Raw genomic sequence first — 15,656 nt, forward strand, 5'->3', positions numbered from 1 at the left:
GGGTTAGAGTAAAGACAGGTATTACATCAGGACTGATTTCTAAACTAAGCCCTTCTTGTGTTGTTATCTGGGAATTTCTAAGCCTTGTTCTCCTTCTGCCCCGCCTCTCCCTGTTTCTTCTCTTTTTGTTTTTCCTCTCTTTACTTTATCTCTCCCTGACAGCACCCTGACAAGCAGGCTGCTTTGATCGAGTGGGCCCCCTCGCAGCACGAAAAGAAAGGAGAAGGAGATCTTAAAAGAATTTTGCATCAAACCGCACTACACCCCAGGGTTTGTATTTCTTCTCCCGGTGCATTTACACCAGGAAGATCCGGATCGAGATGCATACTATCAGAACCAGACGTGTCACAACGTCTACTAGGTGTCTGTGAATGGAGGGTAATGATGCACTTAGACAGAGCTGATTGCCTATTGAGATGGTGCTGGCTTGCCAACAAGGACAGCCTACAGTCGTGACTCACGCCACATGGATTCAGATTATATACACTGATTCAATCGGATCCAAAGGGTTCCCCTCACACATAAAGACAACAAGGGCCTCCATTTACAATGAAGTCCCAAAGAATGATGAGAAATAATGTTAATCAATGCTATGCTATTGGTCTACGTGGACTTCAGATTGAAGACTGGTAACTGCATCAGGACCAGGGCTGGAGATCATCGTCTGAGTTAGACCAGACTCCGAATGAAACTACCTATCAAACCTGAAGGACAAGAATTCCCCAGCACTAGGGTTACAGTCCAGCAGTGTGAATCGATGGAGATAGGAGGTCAGAGTGCAACTGGAACAAGAACATGCAGGCGTGGGTTTGAACTGGAAGCTGGTTCCAGAAAAGGGGTATTGCATTGACGCCAATCTCACTCAACCTGAACTTGTTCCAATCCTAATCTGCCTTTAAAGTAAAACCAATCTGACTTTGACATAACCTCAGTCTGACCCTGGTTTGAAGCTCATCCATCAATCGGACCTTTCTCTGACGCCAATCCAACATTGATCTGACCCCGCTCTGACCTTCACATCAACTGAGTTTGACCCCAATCTAAATTTAATTGAACCTGAACTTGACCCCAGTCTCTTTGATTCACTCCACTATTCTGACCCCTCCTCCACCCCTCACCCACACCCTGAACCCCTGGAGACACCCACCTCGTTTCTCCCCGAAATACAGCGTCTGCTGGGCTGTGTTGGACCACTGCAAAGAGGAATTGTCACTCTCGGCCACACGGCAGGTCAGCGTTACGGTCCCTTCGGCCGCCACGGTCTCATCTGAGGTGGTCGGCTGGAACGGGTCATCTTCTGGAGGAGGGAAAAAAAGTGTGTAAGTGAGAGAGAGAGAGAAAGATCAGCTTTAGTTGTAAAACTGCCAAGAATGAAAAGACACCAATTATGGGGATTCATTACAGAGATAAATGCAGTAGGAAATTAGAGGGAGGATTGGAGGACGCAAAATGATGCAGAAGAGCTTCTTGATATACAGGCACAGGGCTTTCGTAAAGGTTAACATCGTACATTTGCCTGGTCATTAGCTCTTCCCATAATGTTTCCATCTCTTGATCACAGTGGAAAATGTACCATAGGTTTAAATGCACATTTTAAATGCTTTCTCTATGGTTCACAACACGGTTTCCTATGGTTTTAACAAGGTACTGCATTTTAATACACTATGAATAAACTTTGGTCTACCACAGAAATATTTTTATATATATATATATATATATATATATATATATATATATATATATATATATATATATATATAGAGTATATCATGGTCTTCTCATGGTCCCATGTAGTGAAGAAGGGTGAAGGCATGTTGAACCTACAGTAAAACTATTGTAAAACTATAGTAAAGACAAGCTGAAGGGACCAGGTACCTACAGGATATAAACTTGAATATGGGAGGGACCTATTGACTCAGGGGGAGGGGTGTGAGCTGCCTCCTCATTGTGATGTCATTGTGACTCCTCCCACAAACCGTCAGTAGCAGCAGCTGAACTAGAGTTTGGACACATTCTCATTCTTGCTCATTGAAAAAGGCCCCAGAATTCAACAAGCCAACACACAACCCACAATCTTACTATTAACATGGAATCAAACTGGTTGGTGTTAATGGTTTTGGTTTATTTTGATCTGATAAAATACAGAATAGAAGAAAATCAAATAGTGTACAATACTCAGGGGAAAAACCTGCAAATCGTGAACATGTAATATTCCTCAGCATGGCCTGAAAAAAGCTTTGGAAGATTCTGAGAGCGAGAGAGAAGACAAATGTAGCGGCCGTGCCTATAAATACACAGGAAATAAATAAGTAAAGAGAGAAGACTCTGAGCAGCAATCAAGAAATCTCCATCAACTGGAAGGCAGGGTGTTGCTGATGCTGCATAAATAGCAGTTTAAAGGGATACCCTAATGGGACTCTGTCATAAAACTAACAGCAGATGGTATCAGCCTCGCAGCCTAGGTGGTGTTAATAAGCCCTGAAAAACTGTGTGTTTAAAGCCAGCGATAAATAAACTGAAGTAAACCAATTAAATATCTTAATGGACAGAAAGGAAAAAGAAAAAATTGCAAGACACAGATCTACAGACTGAAAATCCCTCCAAGTCTCTGCTCTTACTGTAGGTTTCCGGATTGTGTTACAGATTACTTATGGGCCAATGCAATGCTCATGTGGGTTTGCAGCCAATTTTATTTACAGCGTTTTGCATCTCTTCTGGTCTCCGTTCTCTCTCTCTCTCTCTCTCTCTCTCTCTCTCTCTCTCTCTCTGTCTCTCTCTCTCACACGCACACACACACACGTTCTCTCTTTCTGTCTCCTTCTCTCTCTCATTCGTTCTGTGTAATCCATGTCTATATCTCTGTCTCTCCCTCACTCATCTCTCTCCGTCTGTCAGCCCATTTCTCCCTATCTTACTCTCGCTTTCTCTTTCTCTTCTGCCTCTCTCACACACTCTCCGTCCATCTCTGTCATGTCGGCCCTGTCTCTGTCTCTCTCACTCTGTATCCATCTTTCACTCTCTCGCTCTCTCTCTCTCCCCCCTCCCATCCTCTCCTCTCTGTCTTATCTCATTCCCTTCTCTTCTCCCTCTCCCTCTGTCCTAATACATATAATTCACATTCTTTTTTTGATATTTCTCCACCAGTGGCAAACTTCGTCCCAAATGGGAAGATTGAAAAGGAAAGTGAAAGAGAGCAGCAAACAAATGTCCAGCAGTCAAAAGGAGAAATTAAACAAGGAGCATAAACCCTGATATTTTCTACAAAGGTTGGGGTATCCAGAGCACACCACTGTCTCTTATGGATTTCTCTTGTTATTACTTTGGCAATCTTACACCCCCACAGCAGCACAACGGCAGTCGGATGCGCAGATCATGACTTAATAATGGGGATGAAATATGTAATGCATTTAGCTCCTGGAGGGGGGTGGGAGGAGCTACATCCCTTCATTATCTGCTGACTTACCTTGTCCTCTCTCTCCTCTCCTCCTCCTCTCTCTCTATTTTCTCTCACTCTCTCTGTCACCAGCTCCTTTCTACGTCCTCTCTCGGTCTCTCACTCTTTCCCTCCGTATCCCGATCCTCGTGGTTTTCTATTTCTCCCTTTCTCACAGTCTCCATCAATTTGCAATTGCTCTCAGTGTACACACCTCTTCCCTCCCCTTCCCTCTACTATATCTCCAAAAAATCCACCAGGTAGAATTATACCCCCACCCCAAAACACACAAAACAAAACGATAGATCACAACAGGGAGGAGAAGATCATTAGGAGCCTACCATGAAAAATGAAAATATCTTCCAAAGAATGTTAGCTTTCAAATTTGTTTATCCCGAACAAGCCTGCATTCCCCCAAGCCGTTGCTCTGGTCAGAGCACTACAAAGACATATCAGTGCCCGCCCCGCAGTTCAAAGCAGGCAGTTCAAGTCAGACCAATTTCAGAAGTGAATGGGATGTCAGACTCACACAGATGAAAAGAAACTGAGTGTGTTTTAGCCTGAAGCAGAGAAGACTAAGAGGGGGGACTCTATCAGAGCAAGCCAGAATCAGACGAAAATGAAGAATGGAGGATTTGACATGCTATGATTTGTTTTGTGTGGTTTGTTTGTTTGTTTGTTTGCTTGTTTGATGGGCGTGAACATTTGGGAGAATTGGATTTGTTGCACCAAACTTTTAAAGAAACATAGCCCCAGAGAAGGACAGGAAAATGATTACATGAAGGGTGAAAACAAACCACACACGAAATTCATGCCCCTTTCCACATATAAAGTCACCTCTCATGTGTAAGCTAAGAATTTACTAGTACAGGTTCCTAGACCACAGAGAATCCATTATAATAAATAATCATAATAATCATCAACATAAATCATTTTCTATAGCGCCTTTTAAAACAGTCATCTCAAATCGCTTAACGAGACACATGACAACCATGGGTATCATGAGATCATGTGTCACTGTTCTTTATGCACAGAAAAGAACCCTTTCTGACATTCTCTTGTATCAACAGCGTGAGCCCTGAAGTGATGGAGACACTGCCGAAAAAACCCAGTCTTTCCACTTCTTTTGCAGAAGGTGGGATTAATGGCAGCTTCTTCCGAGTAGAATAAGCACAGACTGTACACATGCAGAGAAGAAGAGAGGGATAATTTCTTGAGCAAAATGTCTTGAGTAGGAGTACAACACTTATGTCAACTCCACGCATGTCAATGCAGAGCGCATCCTCAAAGACCTTCAACGAATCATGGACCGTGACAATGCAGCTGGGTTAAGCAGCCATCAGAAGAGAGAACACAAGAGATATCTTCACACAGAGAGCGATAGGGGAATCTGGACCAAACTCCCTAGCCGGAGAGCTGAAGCAAAGTCGGACATGAGATGAGCGACCAGCACAAGTGGGAGCACTGAAGAATCAACCCTCAGAGGAATTTGTGGATTCATCTGTCAGCCACCAAAAACGAGTGAGATAATCCGAATAAATTCTCCTCGTGCTGTTAGCCTTCTTGGGGGATTTCTTAGACTGATCATAACCACTCGAGCTTCCTATAAACTAGGCTGCAAGAGCACTTGTACAGAAATATATGGGGGATATTGAGAAATCTGCGTACCAATCCCAATAATCCAGCGTGGATCACCATTTGACCCCAGAGACACACAGAAGACAGGAAACATCACCGTGTTGGGAACAGAGAGTGTGGATATTAAAGAGCAAGACTTCCACATTAAAAGGCCTGGACCTTCTTCTCCGGTCAATGAGGAGGAAGCTATGGGGGATTTGAGGTTGAGGCTGTGTTTGGCCAATGCTGACCTCAGTTAAAGCACACACACACAGAGCGGCACATCCTCTGAGAGAGTCTGTCAGTGACCACTCAGACCTTGTCGACTTCTCTCTGCGCTCTCTCTCTCCCACAGCCCAAACGGGGAATGTCTTTGTTTTTCCTCACCTCTAAGACAGGTGGTCTCAAGGGTAACTCCCTGTAGGAGAGATGCTGAAGCATCTTCCAGTTTACCCCACAGCTTTCATTTCACTCTGTTGAAACCTGGATGCTTCTAATGAGCTCAATGGCATTCCTGTGCCCTGTCTCTGCAAGACTAGGAATGGCACTGATGGAGCCAACCCAGTTGAAACAAGCAAACTTTAAAATATTTAAATGTATTTATTAACATTGTATTTAGGCAGGTAAATTAATCAAGAACAAATTCTATGTTTATTTATTATCCCCTTCACACAGGTAATGGAACAATCATTTGGATGTTAACAGTTACCCAAATTTAGCACAAGCTTCTAGGAGGAAGGTGTTCAGTTGCCCTTATGTTTTGAGAATATATTTATATATATATAGTATATATACATACATTTGCATGTGATTTGCTTTTAAAGTCTAGACACAGAGTAAGTATGGATGTGAGATTTGGACATTTCCTTTATGGGAGCTACCCTTGTTGGGGATTTTTCTTTGGATATGATTCTAGTACTTTGCTGGCAACAACAACGCAAATGAGAATATTTCAACTTTTGGTACTTGATCCCTGTTCGTATTTCCAAAAAAAGTCAATGAACACAAACTCCGATATGATACTAGGTTACGGGCATATCTTGTACTTAACCAAGAATTGCTGATGCACTGTGTGAAGTTACAGGCATTACGATGGGAGTTGGTTCAGACTGTGGATAATGATTTTGTTCTTATCCTTTTTCTAGGGATCAGTTTATTTCCAAGAATCCTGTCTGATATTACAGAGTCCCCTGCTTATACTGAAGTCTGACATTCCTGAAAAAAAAGAGAATGAAATAAATAAATAAGAAGACAGATCCTTCACCCGACTTTGCTCTGATTCTCTGTGAAGCAAAAAAATCTTCAGCCTTTTGAAGATAATGATGAAATCCCACAAGAACAGATCCGACACTGTAAAATTACACACTAATCCTCTGCCTGCCCACAGGCCCCCCCCTCCTTATTCCTTTACCCCCCCCCCCCCACCACTCCGTCTGTCTCCCTCCAGCTCTTACTTTAACATTACCACAGTATTGCCTCAGCACACCAGAAGACACATACGTGTTCGACCCTCTCCCACAGTTCCAGCAATTAGTCTTTCATCTATTACCCTGTCAACAGAAATCTCCCCCAAAGCAGGGAATGGAAGAGTCCGTTGGATGGTTAAAGTGACCCAAATGTTGCACGGGTCACTACCAACACCTCCTGGGAGGGGGTTATGTTTAGTTGCCCTTCGTTATTGCAGAAAAGAAGAAGAGAAAAAACATCCTACGGGTTTACATGACCTATTCTGATTCATAACTGTTCTACTTTTAATTGTATCGTTATTGTGGATTTAATGATGATTTGGATGATTAATATGATTTATTATTATAATTATTATTATAGTATTATTAATATTATAATATGATGATTATGATTATGATAATTATTATGATTACTACTACCATGGAACAAAGACCCAAAAACAACATAAATAAACATGCCAAGCAAACAAACAAACAAATAAATAAAAAGCACAGACTTGATTAAGTGAGCCAGACTGCGGAAGGAACAGACAAATGTCAGGGAAAGGTAGATGAAAATCTGCTGGCGTGTCTTGCTTTGATTTTGCTTTTGAGCTAAACGATACATAAGTCAGGAATTAATGTAGCAGCCGGACTTCATTATGCTGTCTGAAACCACTCCAAGGTCAATTTACTGAGTCACTGCTTTTTGTTTATATTATTATTTTCGAAAAAGCTCTCAGAGAACACATTAGGGGTGTGCCGGAAAAATGCAGAGTCACCGAGACCACTACATCGTTCTCGCTATGCACGATTACAGGTAAACCGGGAAGCGTTTAATAAAATTACGAGTATTATTATTATATTTACACCAACCATTCTTTCCTTATTAATATTGAGATTAGGAGTCGCTTGTGTGCGTTCATGTCGAGCAGATCGAATTTGAATGAGTCTCTCTCTCTCTCTCTCTCTGCATACAATAGGTCAGGAATCAAATGAGTAGAAAACTGTCGAGTAGAGTAGAAGAGAGAATAAAAGAGGATAAAAACGTAGTGGGGGAAGAATAGGGAAATGTAGGGAACAATAGGGAACACCAGAGGAGAGGAATTACTATTGAAGACACTGCTCAGTCCTGACCGGTAGTCTATGGATGAAGTGCCTCTGGGAGGAACTGAAACAACTCAATCAGGAAGACAGCACAGAGACCACTTTCTCTTATTTGCGCTAGGTGCTATGCTGGAATGTAATGTAATGCAATATAATAAATTTCACTCCACTGTACTGTGAGGATTGGCACAGTTATTCCCCCCCCAGCCTGGATATCGAACAGATCTGTAACCATCACTGAAGGCCGGAGACGAGGCCGGTATTGCACCTTGTCGAATACGGTTGTGTACCATTTGTAGTAGAGCATCACCCCTCTGGGCAAAACATAGCTCTCTGTTTTTGTTTCCTTCTCCCTGTGTTACTGGAACAGCGTTGATACAGATTACAGATCCCTCCGAAACGTGAATAAAAGATAAAGCTGGGAGCACAGAGAGAGAGAGAGAGAGAGAGAGAGAGAGAGAGAGAGAGAGAGAGAGACGCCAAGAGAACAAAAGCAGATTTTGAGCATTCATGCCTCTCGAATGCAGTTTTATTTATTTATTTGTTTTTAATTTGGAGAGCGACCGAGTGAAAAAATGCAAAAAAGCCGAGCTCTCCCAATTGGTGGTAACTGCCTCTCCAGAGAGATGCAGCTGCAGAGAGCCGGAGAGGCGAAGAAGGAGAAGGAGGAGGGGGATGGGGGGATTTGAAGGAGGGTGAAAACTCAGTTTGGCTCTCTCTTACTCAACCCCAGCACACTCCTTTGAAGTGGCGCTTTTAGCCACACCAAGTGCTCGCCTGGCACTCTGGCTAATCGCAGATTCACAAGGGCTCTCGAAAAACGTCCGTGCCCCTTTCATACATGATGCCTTCCACATGCCCTGGCCCGTGCCTCCATGCCTCCTCCGCCACCCCGTCCACCTTCCTGCTCTTCACACCGTGCTAAAGAGCCGAGAAGTGCTCTTGGTCAGGTAAATCTCCACGAGAGCCAAAGCAGTAGGAAATATGTTTGAGTCACTAGGGTCTTCAAAATGAAAGCCTCTCATGTGTATATATATATATATATATATATATATATACACCGTAAAACTTCCAATACTAGCTGGTTCTCAAAAAGCAGCCGGTCTCCAATAGTCGGTGGGTTGATCTGCATAATCATGTAAACAAAAGCCGGTCTCTAATAAACGCCAGGTTACGCATCTTTCTTGTTTTTAGTAAATATATATACCATATATTAATTAAAAAAAACACCATCACTTGTGTTTTTATTCATTACTCACTTTAACTATATGTATTGTTGTTAATTGCAGTGATTGAACTAACTGTCAATTGCAACATAAACAATGCATTAATTAAGTATAATGTTGATGGTTTGGTTTAAAGCGTTTTTCCAGTATTGTTAAAGTGCTCTTGGTTCATTTAGCAAGAGTTCAAAGTATAATGAATCGAACAGAATTACCCATATCTTGTTTTCAATCCAGTGTATAGTTCACCATACATTGAATGTGGTTTGTTTGAATCTTTGGAAATCAAATTATTAAAAAATAATAATAAGTACAAAAATAAATAAATAAAAGCATGGCCTATTAGCCTACTTCTACAATTAAGCAATGTTTCCAGGCTCTTCTTACCCTGCATGAGTTCACAATATCTTTTTATTTATGAACATTTAATACAAATGCCGGTCTCCAACTGACGGCAGGGCTTCTTGCAGTTATTTGGAATGAACGCCGGGGGCCTTTAATTGAAGTTTTACAGTATATACATATACAGATGGCTGACAAATTAAAGGAAAAACCTATAAATGAGTGGAGGAACATAACAAATGCAGATGCCTCCAAACAGGTGTACTGCATGATACAATTAAGCAATTAACATCATATCATGCTCTGTGGCATGTATACAAATGCTGAACAGGCCCAGTTCACCCTGATTTTGGATCAAGATGGGGAAAGGATCAAGTGACTTTGAAAGAGTGAAAGACGCTCAACTGGCCAGTGTTCTCGACAAGTGGGCGAGTGCATGTGTGGCGACACCAAGAGAACTGTACAGACCTGACTGCTTGACCCCTACAGTGAGGGGGTCCGGAGGCTCTGTTATGCTGTGGGGGGCATTTTCCTGGCATGGTTTGGGTCCACTTGTCCCCTTAGAGGGAAGGGCCACTGCAAATCATTACAAAGCTGTTCTGGCGGCTCGTGGTGCCCAGCACCTTACTGGGACACTTTATTTTGGTTTTTCCTTTAATTTGTCATCTGAATATACAGGCACTATGTCACTCACTCATTTACTCACTCACTCACTCACTCCCCACTCCCTCCCTACTCTGATGGATCTATCCTTCCTCATCCTTTTAAAAACAATTTAAAAAGTACCACTCGGCTACAGACAGTGGTAAACTCCCATCCCATTATAACATCCCTCACAGCTCAGAGTCCTAGACACCCCCACCCGGATGCCCCACCAGTCCTAAACAGTCGACCTCCCTCCCTGCCCCATTAAAACACCCTCTCAGCCAACGTCTGTCCCTTTTGTTTTCACACCAACATCCGTCGTCACCCATGTCAAACACTATTAACGCAGCTCGGCTTAAAACGGACCGACAGCTCCCCACCCACCCTCCCCTCTCTCCCTCCATCCCCACTGTTTTCTTTTTGTTCTCTCTCTGCCGGTCCCCATTTCTGTGTCAACATCTCTATCTATCTCCCTTCACAATCTTCTGTCTTCTTAACTCTTTTTTCCTTTTTTTTAAATCCTCAAATTGTTCCAAAAGCCCTTCCTTTGAAATGCTTTGCAATGCCTTCTGTATGCTGGACACGTTTCTCTCTCTCCAAAAACCCAGGGACCAGACAAGTATTTTTTGTGCTACAAGTGCCTCCCTTTTAATACTGTTTCATGCTATAAAGTGTGCAAAAGAGGGATGCCAATTGTGAAATCCCCCCCAAATCCTACATCTTAAATAAACGTGCTGCTTTTAAACCTCTGAAAGAAAGAACATATTTTTGCATTTCGTTTCTTGATGTCTTAATCAATGCAGTGGCAGTATTAAGTCAAATTTAATGTTAACAGTTTATATTTTTCTTTATTATTTACAAGGCTGAATCAGAATTCGACAAACCCTGACAAGCTATCATTGATGCCTAACTAAGCAGATTTTAATAAACAATATTTCGTGCACAGAATGAATCAGCCAATAGCCTTGTGTCAAATGAATGGTGTAGTAAATACGTTCCGCTACAGTTGTCTGCATAAGCCGATTTTGACAGGCACTAATTATGTTATACGCCTGGCTTGGGGGGAGGTGGGGGGGGTATAGGGGTAAGGGGGGCGATAAACTATTTTCTCCTTGCTTACTTTGCTGACATGCAATCTTTCAAACTCTTCAACACTGTAATGTCAGTTTGCGAGAGCACGCATCACTTCCTTCTGCCACATCGGTTCTGAGAGAATGAGACAGACGCCGCTTTGGAGTCTTCTACACTCTCCGCACTGTTACATTTCTACAAAAGGGGGCAGACAGTTATTAAACCTGACCCTGACCCTTTTTTTCAGCATGCATTCAAATCTGCAGGAGCCTTAACCCGGCGCGGCGGCACAGTCAGCGCTTCGGCAGGTGGGAAGACAAACGGGCGATTTGCGGGGCGCTCCGACACTTCCATCTACCATTAATACGGTTCGAATGACCGACGCAGGAGGAATTATTTCGTTTATAAGACCGACATTTTACTGCAGTCGGCTTAATTGCTGTGCTTCTGAATCAAACACATGAAAAACGAACCAAACGCACAACACAGTCTTCTGATGAGGCAGGCCAGAGAGATAATGAAACCGAGAAGCCAGAGACATTGCACAACGCTGGTATAATTTGTTGTTCTTTTGTTTTTTTCAGAAGCATGTTTCCCTTGAATATTTTATACTTTATACTTTCATTGCACCAAGGCGTAATGCATGAAACTCTTCAACCAGTTCTACTTCTAAGCACTGTTTATCACTTCAAAAACAGTGCCTTTCTTAATAACTACCTCTCCAGTAACTCTGCATTCTGTTTACTCTTCTGGGAATATTTTCCTTGGTGTGTTGTAATAAATAAACTATGCATTTGCAAAGCTGTTCAATACAGTACATTCAGAAGGAGAGTAGGACAGTTATTTTCTGTAATGTCTCTTCTTGTCCAATAAGCCGTGCATTATTTAACAGGGCACTTATTTGCTGTTATGAACCGTTTACAACAGAGGAATGTAACATTCATAAAAGCTATTTTCATTTACATTAACTGATATGAAATACTTTTATTATATGTTTATATCTACTAACTGTAAATGCTTGTGTTACAAATGCTCAACAGCAATATCAATCTGAATGTAAATATCTATTTTGTGTGTGAAATTTCTTTATAACGATCCAAATCGGTAACTAATTAGTCTGACACCTAAATAACATTAAAAATCTTTTAGCTCAACTGAAATACTGCATTGCAGTGCCGAAAGGAGAGACTTTTCACTGGCCCACTTTCAGCCCTAAGAGGAGTGTGAACCCTAACCCGAGCCAACATCACAATTTCATGTTAGACTAGAGCATTCTACACCCAATTCAGTGAACTTAGTAGAAAAGCAACCTAGCAAAAGCCTACGTTTACTACTGACTGGAACACTGACCCTAGCCTAAATGCATACCTAATTTGATTACCTGGTTTCACACACCCAGATTAGCACTATTTTACATAGAGTAGTTCTAGACTAGTGCTAAATACTAAATGTCACCATTAGACAATTTCTACCTTCATCTACATTCCTCATATAAGTTTAACTTTGTGAAAGGTGCTAACACCATCATCATCGAATCAATGACACAAGAGCAACTTAAGTGTCCTATTTGTCAACCAATCGGCAAGGTCTGTCCAATTGTCCTGCTCCAAGTTCACCCAGTTGCCCCATTAAAAAGAAGAAGAAAACAAATTTCTCCTCTGTAAATCGATCGTAACATTTCTGAGACCGGAGAATTAGAAAAGTAATCAATGAAGCTATTTCACCATCGCATATATAAACAAAGAATAATAACATTTTTGTTTAAGTTGATCACTCTAACCTCATATGAAGAAAAAGGGTTGAAAAGTTGTTTGCATTCAGATGGTTTGTTTACTCTACTTGGGTTTCTGTCCCCCCCCCCCCCCAACACACACACACACACACACACACACACACACACACACACACACACACACAACCGTTTGGCTTTAGCCCTGGCTGCTTAAGCTTTCAAATGCATTAGCTTTCAATGTAATCCACTCACGCTGAATTATTTAATGATGGAGCAGTACGACGAGGGAAAGGTTGGCCAGGGGATGGGAGGTACATGGGGGGGGGATTACAGAGGAATGGAGTTTGAAACCATTTCGGCACGCAGCATGGTGTAAACAAATCCAGACGTCGGATTGCATCAGAAGGAACAGAGGTGCGTTTTCTTTTCCGAATGCACTGATTCAGGAGGTAGTGGGCGCTTGACTGTAGGGAGGAGGATGGGGTGAGGTGGCTGTGACCCCTGTACAGACCGAGTCAATGTTCTGCCCAAAGGGAATCTCACCGTAAATATCAGGTAGAGGGGGAGAGAGGAGAGGGAACGAGTGGGATTTAAGGGAAAGAGAGTAGAAAGGAGGGGAGAGGGGGAGAAAAGTAAGAGAGAGAGAGAGAGAGAGAGAGAGAGAGAGAGAGAGAGAGCGAGGCAGAGGACAGACAAAGGAGAGAACGAACTGTGGGATTGTTTCCTCTCTCCCTTCCGTTTATCGAGAGCCATTTATCAAGGGGGAAGAGCCCTTGTGAAGGTGATACAGTTCTTTGCCGGGCTCGAGGGCTCAGGAGACGCTGCACTTCGATTCAAAGGCCTTAATGGGACCCTCACTCCTTCACGTCTCCTCTCAACAGCACAACTTCAAGCTCAGTACCCTTGTAGCTTCAAACAGTGTCTCCTCTTTTTTTACATATATTACTAATTCATACGTTTCCTTTGTCTGTACCATGAAACTAATAGGTCGGAGCATTAATACACTTGTAATATTCATTTTATGATGCCAAACAGAAGGACTAGACGCTATATACCAATATACGCCGATCAGCCATAACATTATGACCACCTGCCTAATATTGTGTAGGTCCACCTTTTGCTGCCAAAACAGCCCTGACCCGTCAAGGCATGGACTCCACTAGACCTCTGAAGGTGTGCTGTGGTATCTGGCACCAAGACGTTAGCAGCAGATCCTTAAAGTCCTGTAAGTTGCGAGGTGGGGCCTCCATGAATCGGACTTGTTTGTCCAGCACATCCCACAGATGCTCGATTGGATTGAGATCTGGGGAATTTGGAGGCCAAGTCAACACCTTGAACTCATGATTCATCAGATCAGGCCACCTTCTTCCATTGCTCCGTGGTCCAGTTCTGTTGCTCACGTGCCCATTGTAGGCGCTTTCGGCAGTGGACAGGGGTCAGCATGGGCACCCTGACTGGTCTGCGGCTACGCAGCCCCATACGCAACAAACTGCGATGCACTGTGTGTTCTGACACCTTTCTATCAGAACCAGCATTAACTTTTTCAGCAATTTGAGCTACAGTAGCTCGTCTGTTGGATCGAACCACACGGGCCAGCCTTCGCTCCCCGCGTGCATCAATGAGCCTTGGCAACCCATGACCCTGTCGCCGGTTCACCGCTTTTCCTTCCTTGGACCACTTTTGATAGGTACTGACCACTGCAGACTGGGAACACCCCACAAGAGCTGCAGTTTTGGAGATGCTCTGACCCAGTCGTCTAGCCATCACAATTTGGCCCTTGTCAAAGTCGCTCAGATCCTTACGCTTGCCCATTTTTCCTGCTTCTAACACATCAACTCTGAGGACAAAATGTTCACTTGCTGCCTAATATATCCCACCCACTGACAGGTGCCATGATAACGAGATTATCAGTGTTATTCACTTCACCTGTCAGTGGTCATAATGTTATGGCTGATCGGTGTATAACACCAGCACAATATCTTCGCCATTATTAGTCATAGCATTAGCCAGAACCCCATTCCTCACCAAGACCAAAATGTCAAAACGGAAAACCCAGCACAAATGCACTCCTACGTCTAAAGGAAGTCTAAGTTAATGGGGACTCCAAGCTGGCCCAGACCATATTGCAACCCAAGATTGATGCATAAACTCAATTCTAGGGTGCAGTTGAGCTATGCAAATGAAAACGTGGCACCAAACAGATGTCGGGAACCAAACAAACTGTCGCTCAACAATCACCAGAATGAATTAAGGGGTACGTTAGGGTATGTATAATCCGATTGTTAACAGTGCACACACGCCCTTTTTAAATAAAACCTGCCCGGCTCTTCGGGGTGCAGAGCGCAGCTGTCAGTGAGGGATTTTCTGATGCGTATCCAAATGTGACAGGACTCTCAGGTGGCAGCAGCACAGTTGACAGCCCAGGGACAGACAGCAACAGCTGGCGAGTAGGAGATGGACAGGGGAGGCAATGGGGGAGACTGTGCGAGAGGGAGGATACGTCCGAAAGAGAGGGAGTGGGAGAGAGAGAGCGAGATGCAGGAGACAGCGAGAACTGGGAGAGGAGAGAAGGAGAGGGAGAAAGGAGTGTTCAGGGAGAGACTGATAAAGAGAGAAGCTGAAGGAGGAGTGGGAGAGAGAGCTAGGGAAGAAGAGAGGGAGTGCAACCGAGAGAGGGGGAGATGACGAGAAAAGGGAGATGGGATGCAGGAGAGAGAGGGGGAGAGAAGGAGAGAAGAGAAATAGATGCATGTAGGGAGAGACTGATAAAGAGGGGAGGAAAGAAGCTTGAGGAGACGTGTAAGAAGGAGTTTTGGGAGAAGAAAGAGATGAAAAGAAGGAGTGCAACTGAGAGAGAGGGAGAAGTGCATGAGACAGAGAGGGAGGGAGGCAGGGAAAGATAGCAGCGGAGAACTAGAGAGGAGGTGGAGAGGGGGGATGTTGAGAGAGAGAGAGAGAGAGAGAGAGGAGCTGGAGGGAGTCAGACAGCCGGTTGTGTTGCTGGCTGGGGACGACCAACTGTAAACAAGAAGTGAAGCAAC

The 15,656-nt window shown here is 43.4% G+C and overlaps 1 protein-coding gene across 4 annotated transcripts in view; it reads right to left on the reverse strand.

Annotated features, from left to right (window-relative positions):
* The window catches only part of cadm3 (cell adhesion molecule 3), a 58,057-nt gene that overhangs the window by 18,443 nt on the left and 23,958 nt on the right, over positions 1-15,656 (reverse strand). For all 4 annotated transcript variants that reach the window (XM_066723154.1, XM_066723155.1, XM_066723157.1 and 1 more), the window contains exon 3: positions 1,148-1,297. In XM_066723154.1, coding sequence (XP_066579251.1) covers positions 1,148-1,297 — 150 coding nt within the window. The remainder of the gene's footprint in view (positions 1-1,147; positions 1,298-15,656) is intronic.

This window comes from Amia ocellicauda, chromosome 14 (assembly GCF_036373705.1).
Source record: "Amia ocellicauda isolate fAmiCal2 chromosome 14, fAmiCal2.hap1, whole genome shotgun sequence".
Lineage (NCBI taxonomy): Eukaryota > Metazoa > Chordata > Actinopteri > Amiiformes > Amiidae > Amia > Amia ocellicauda.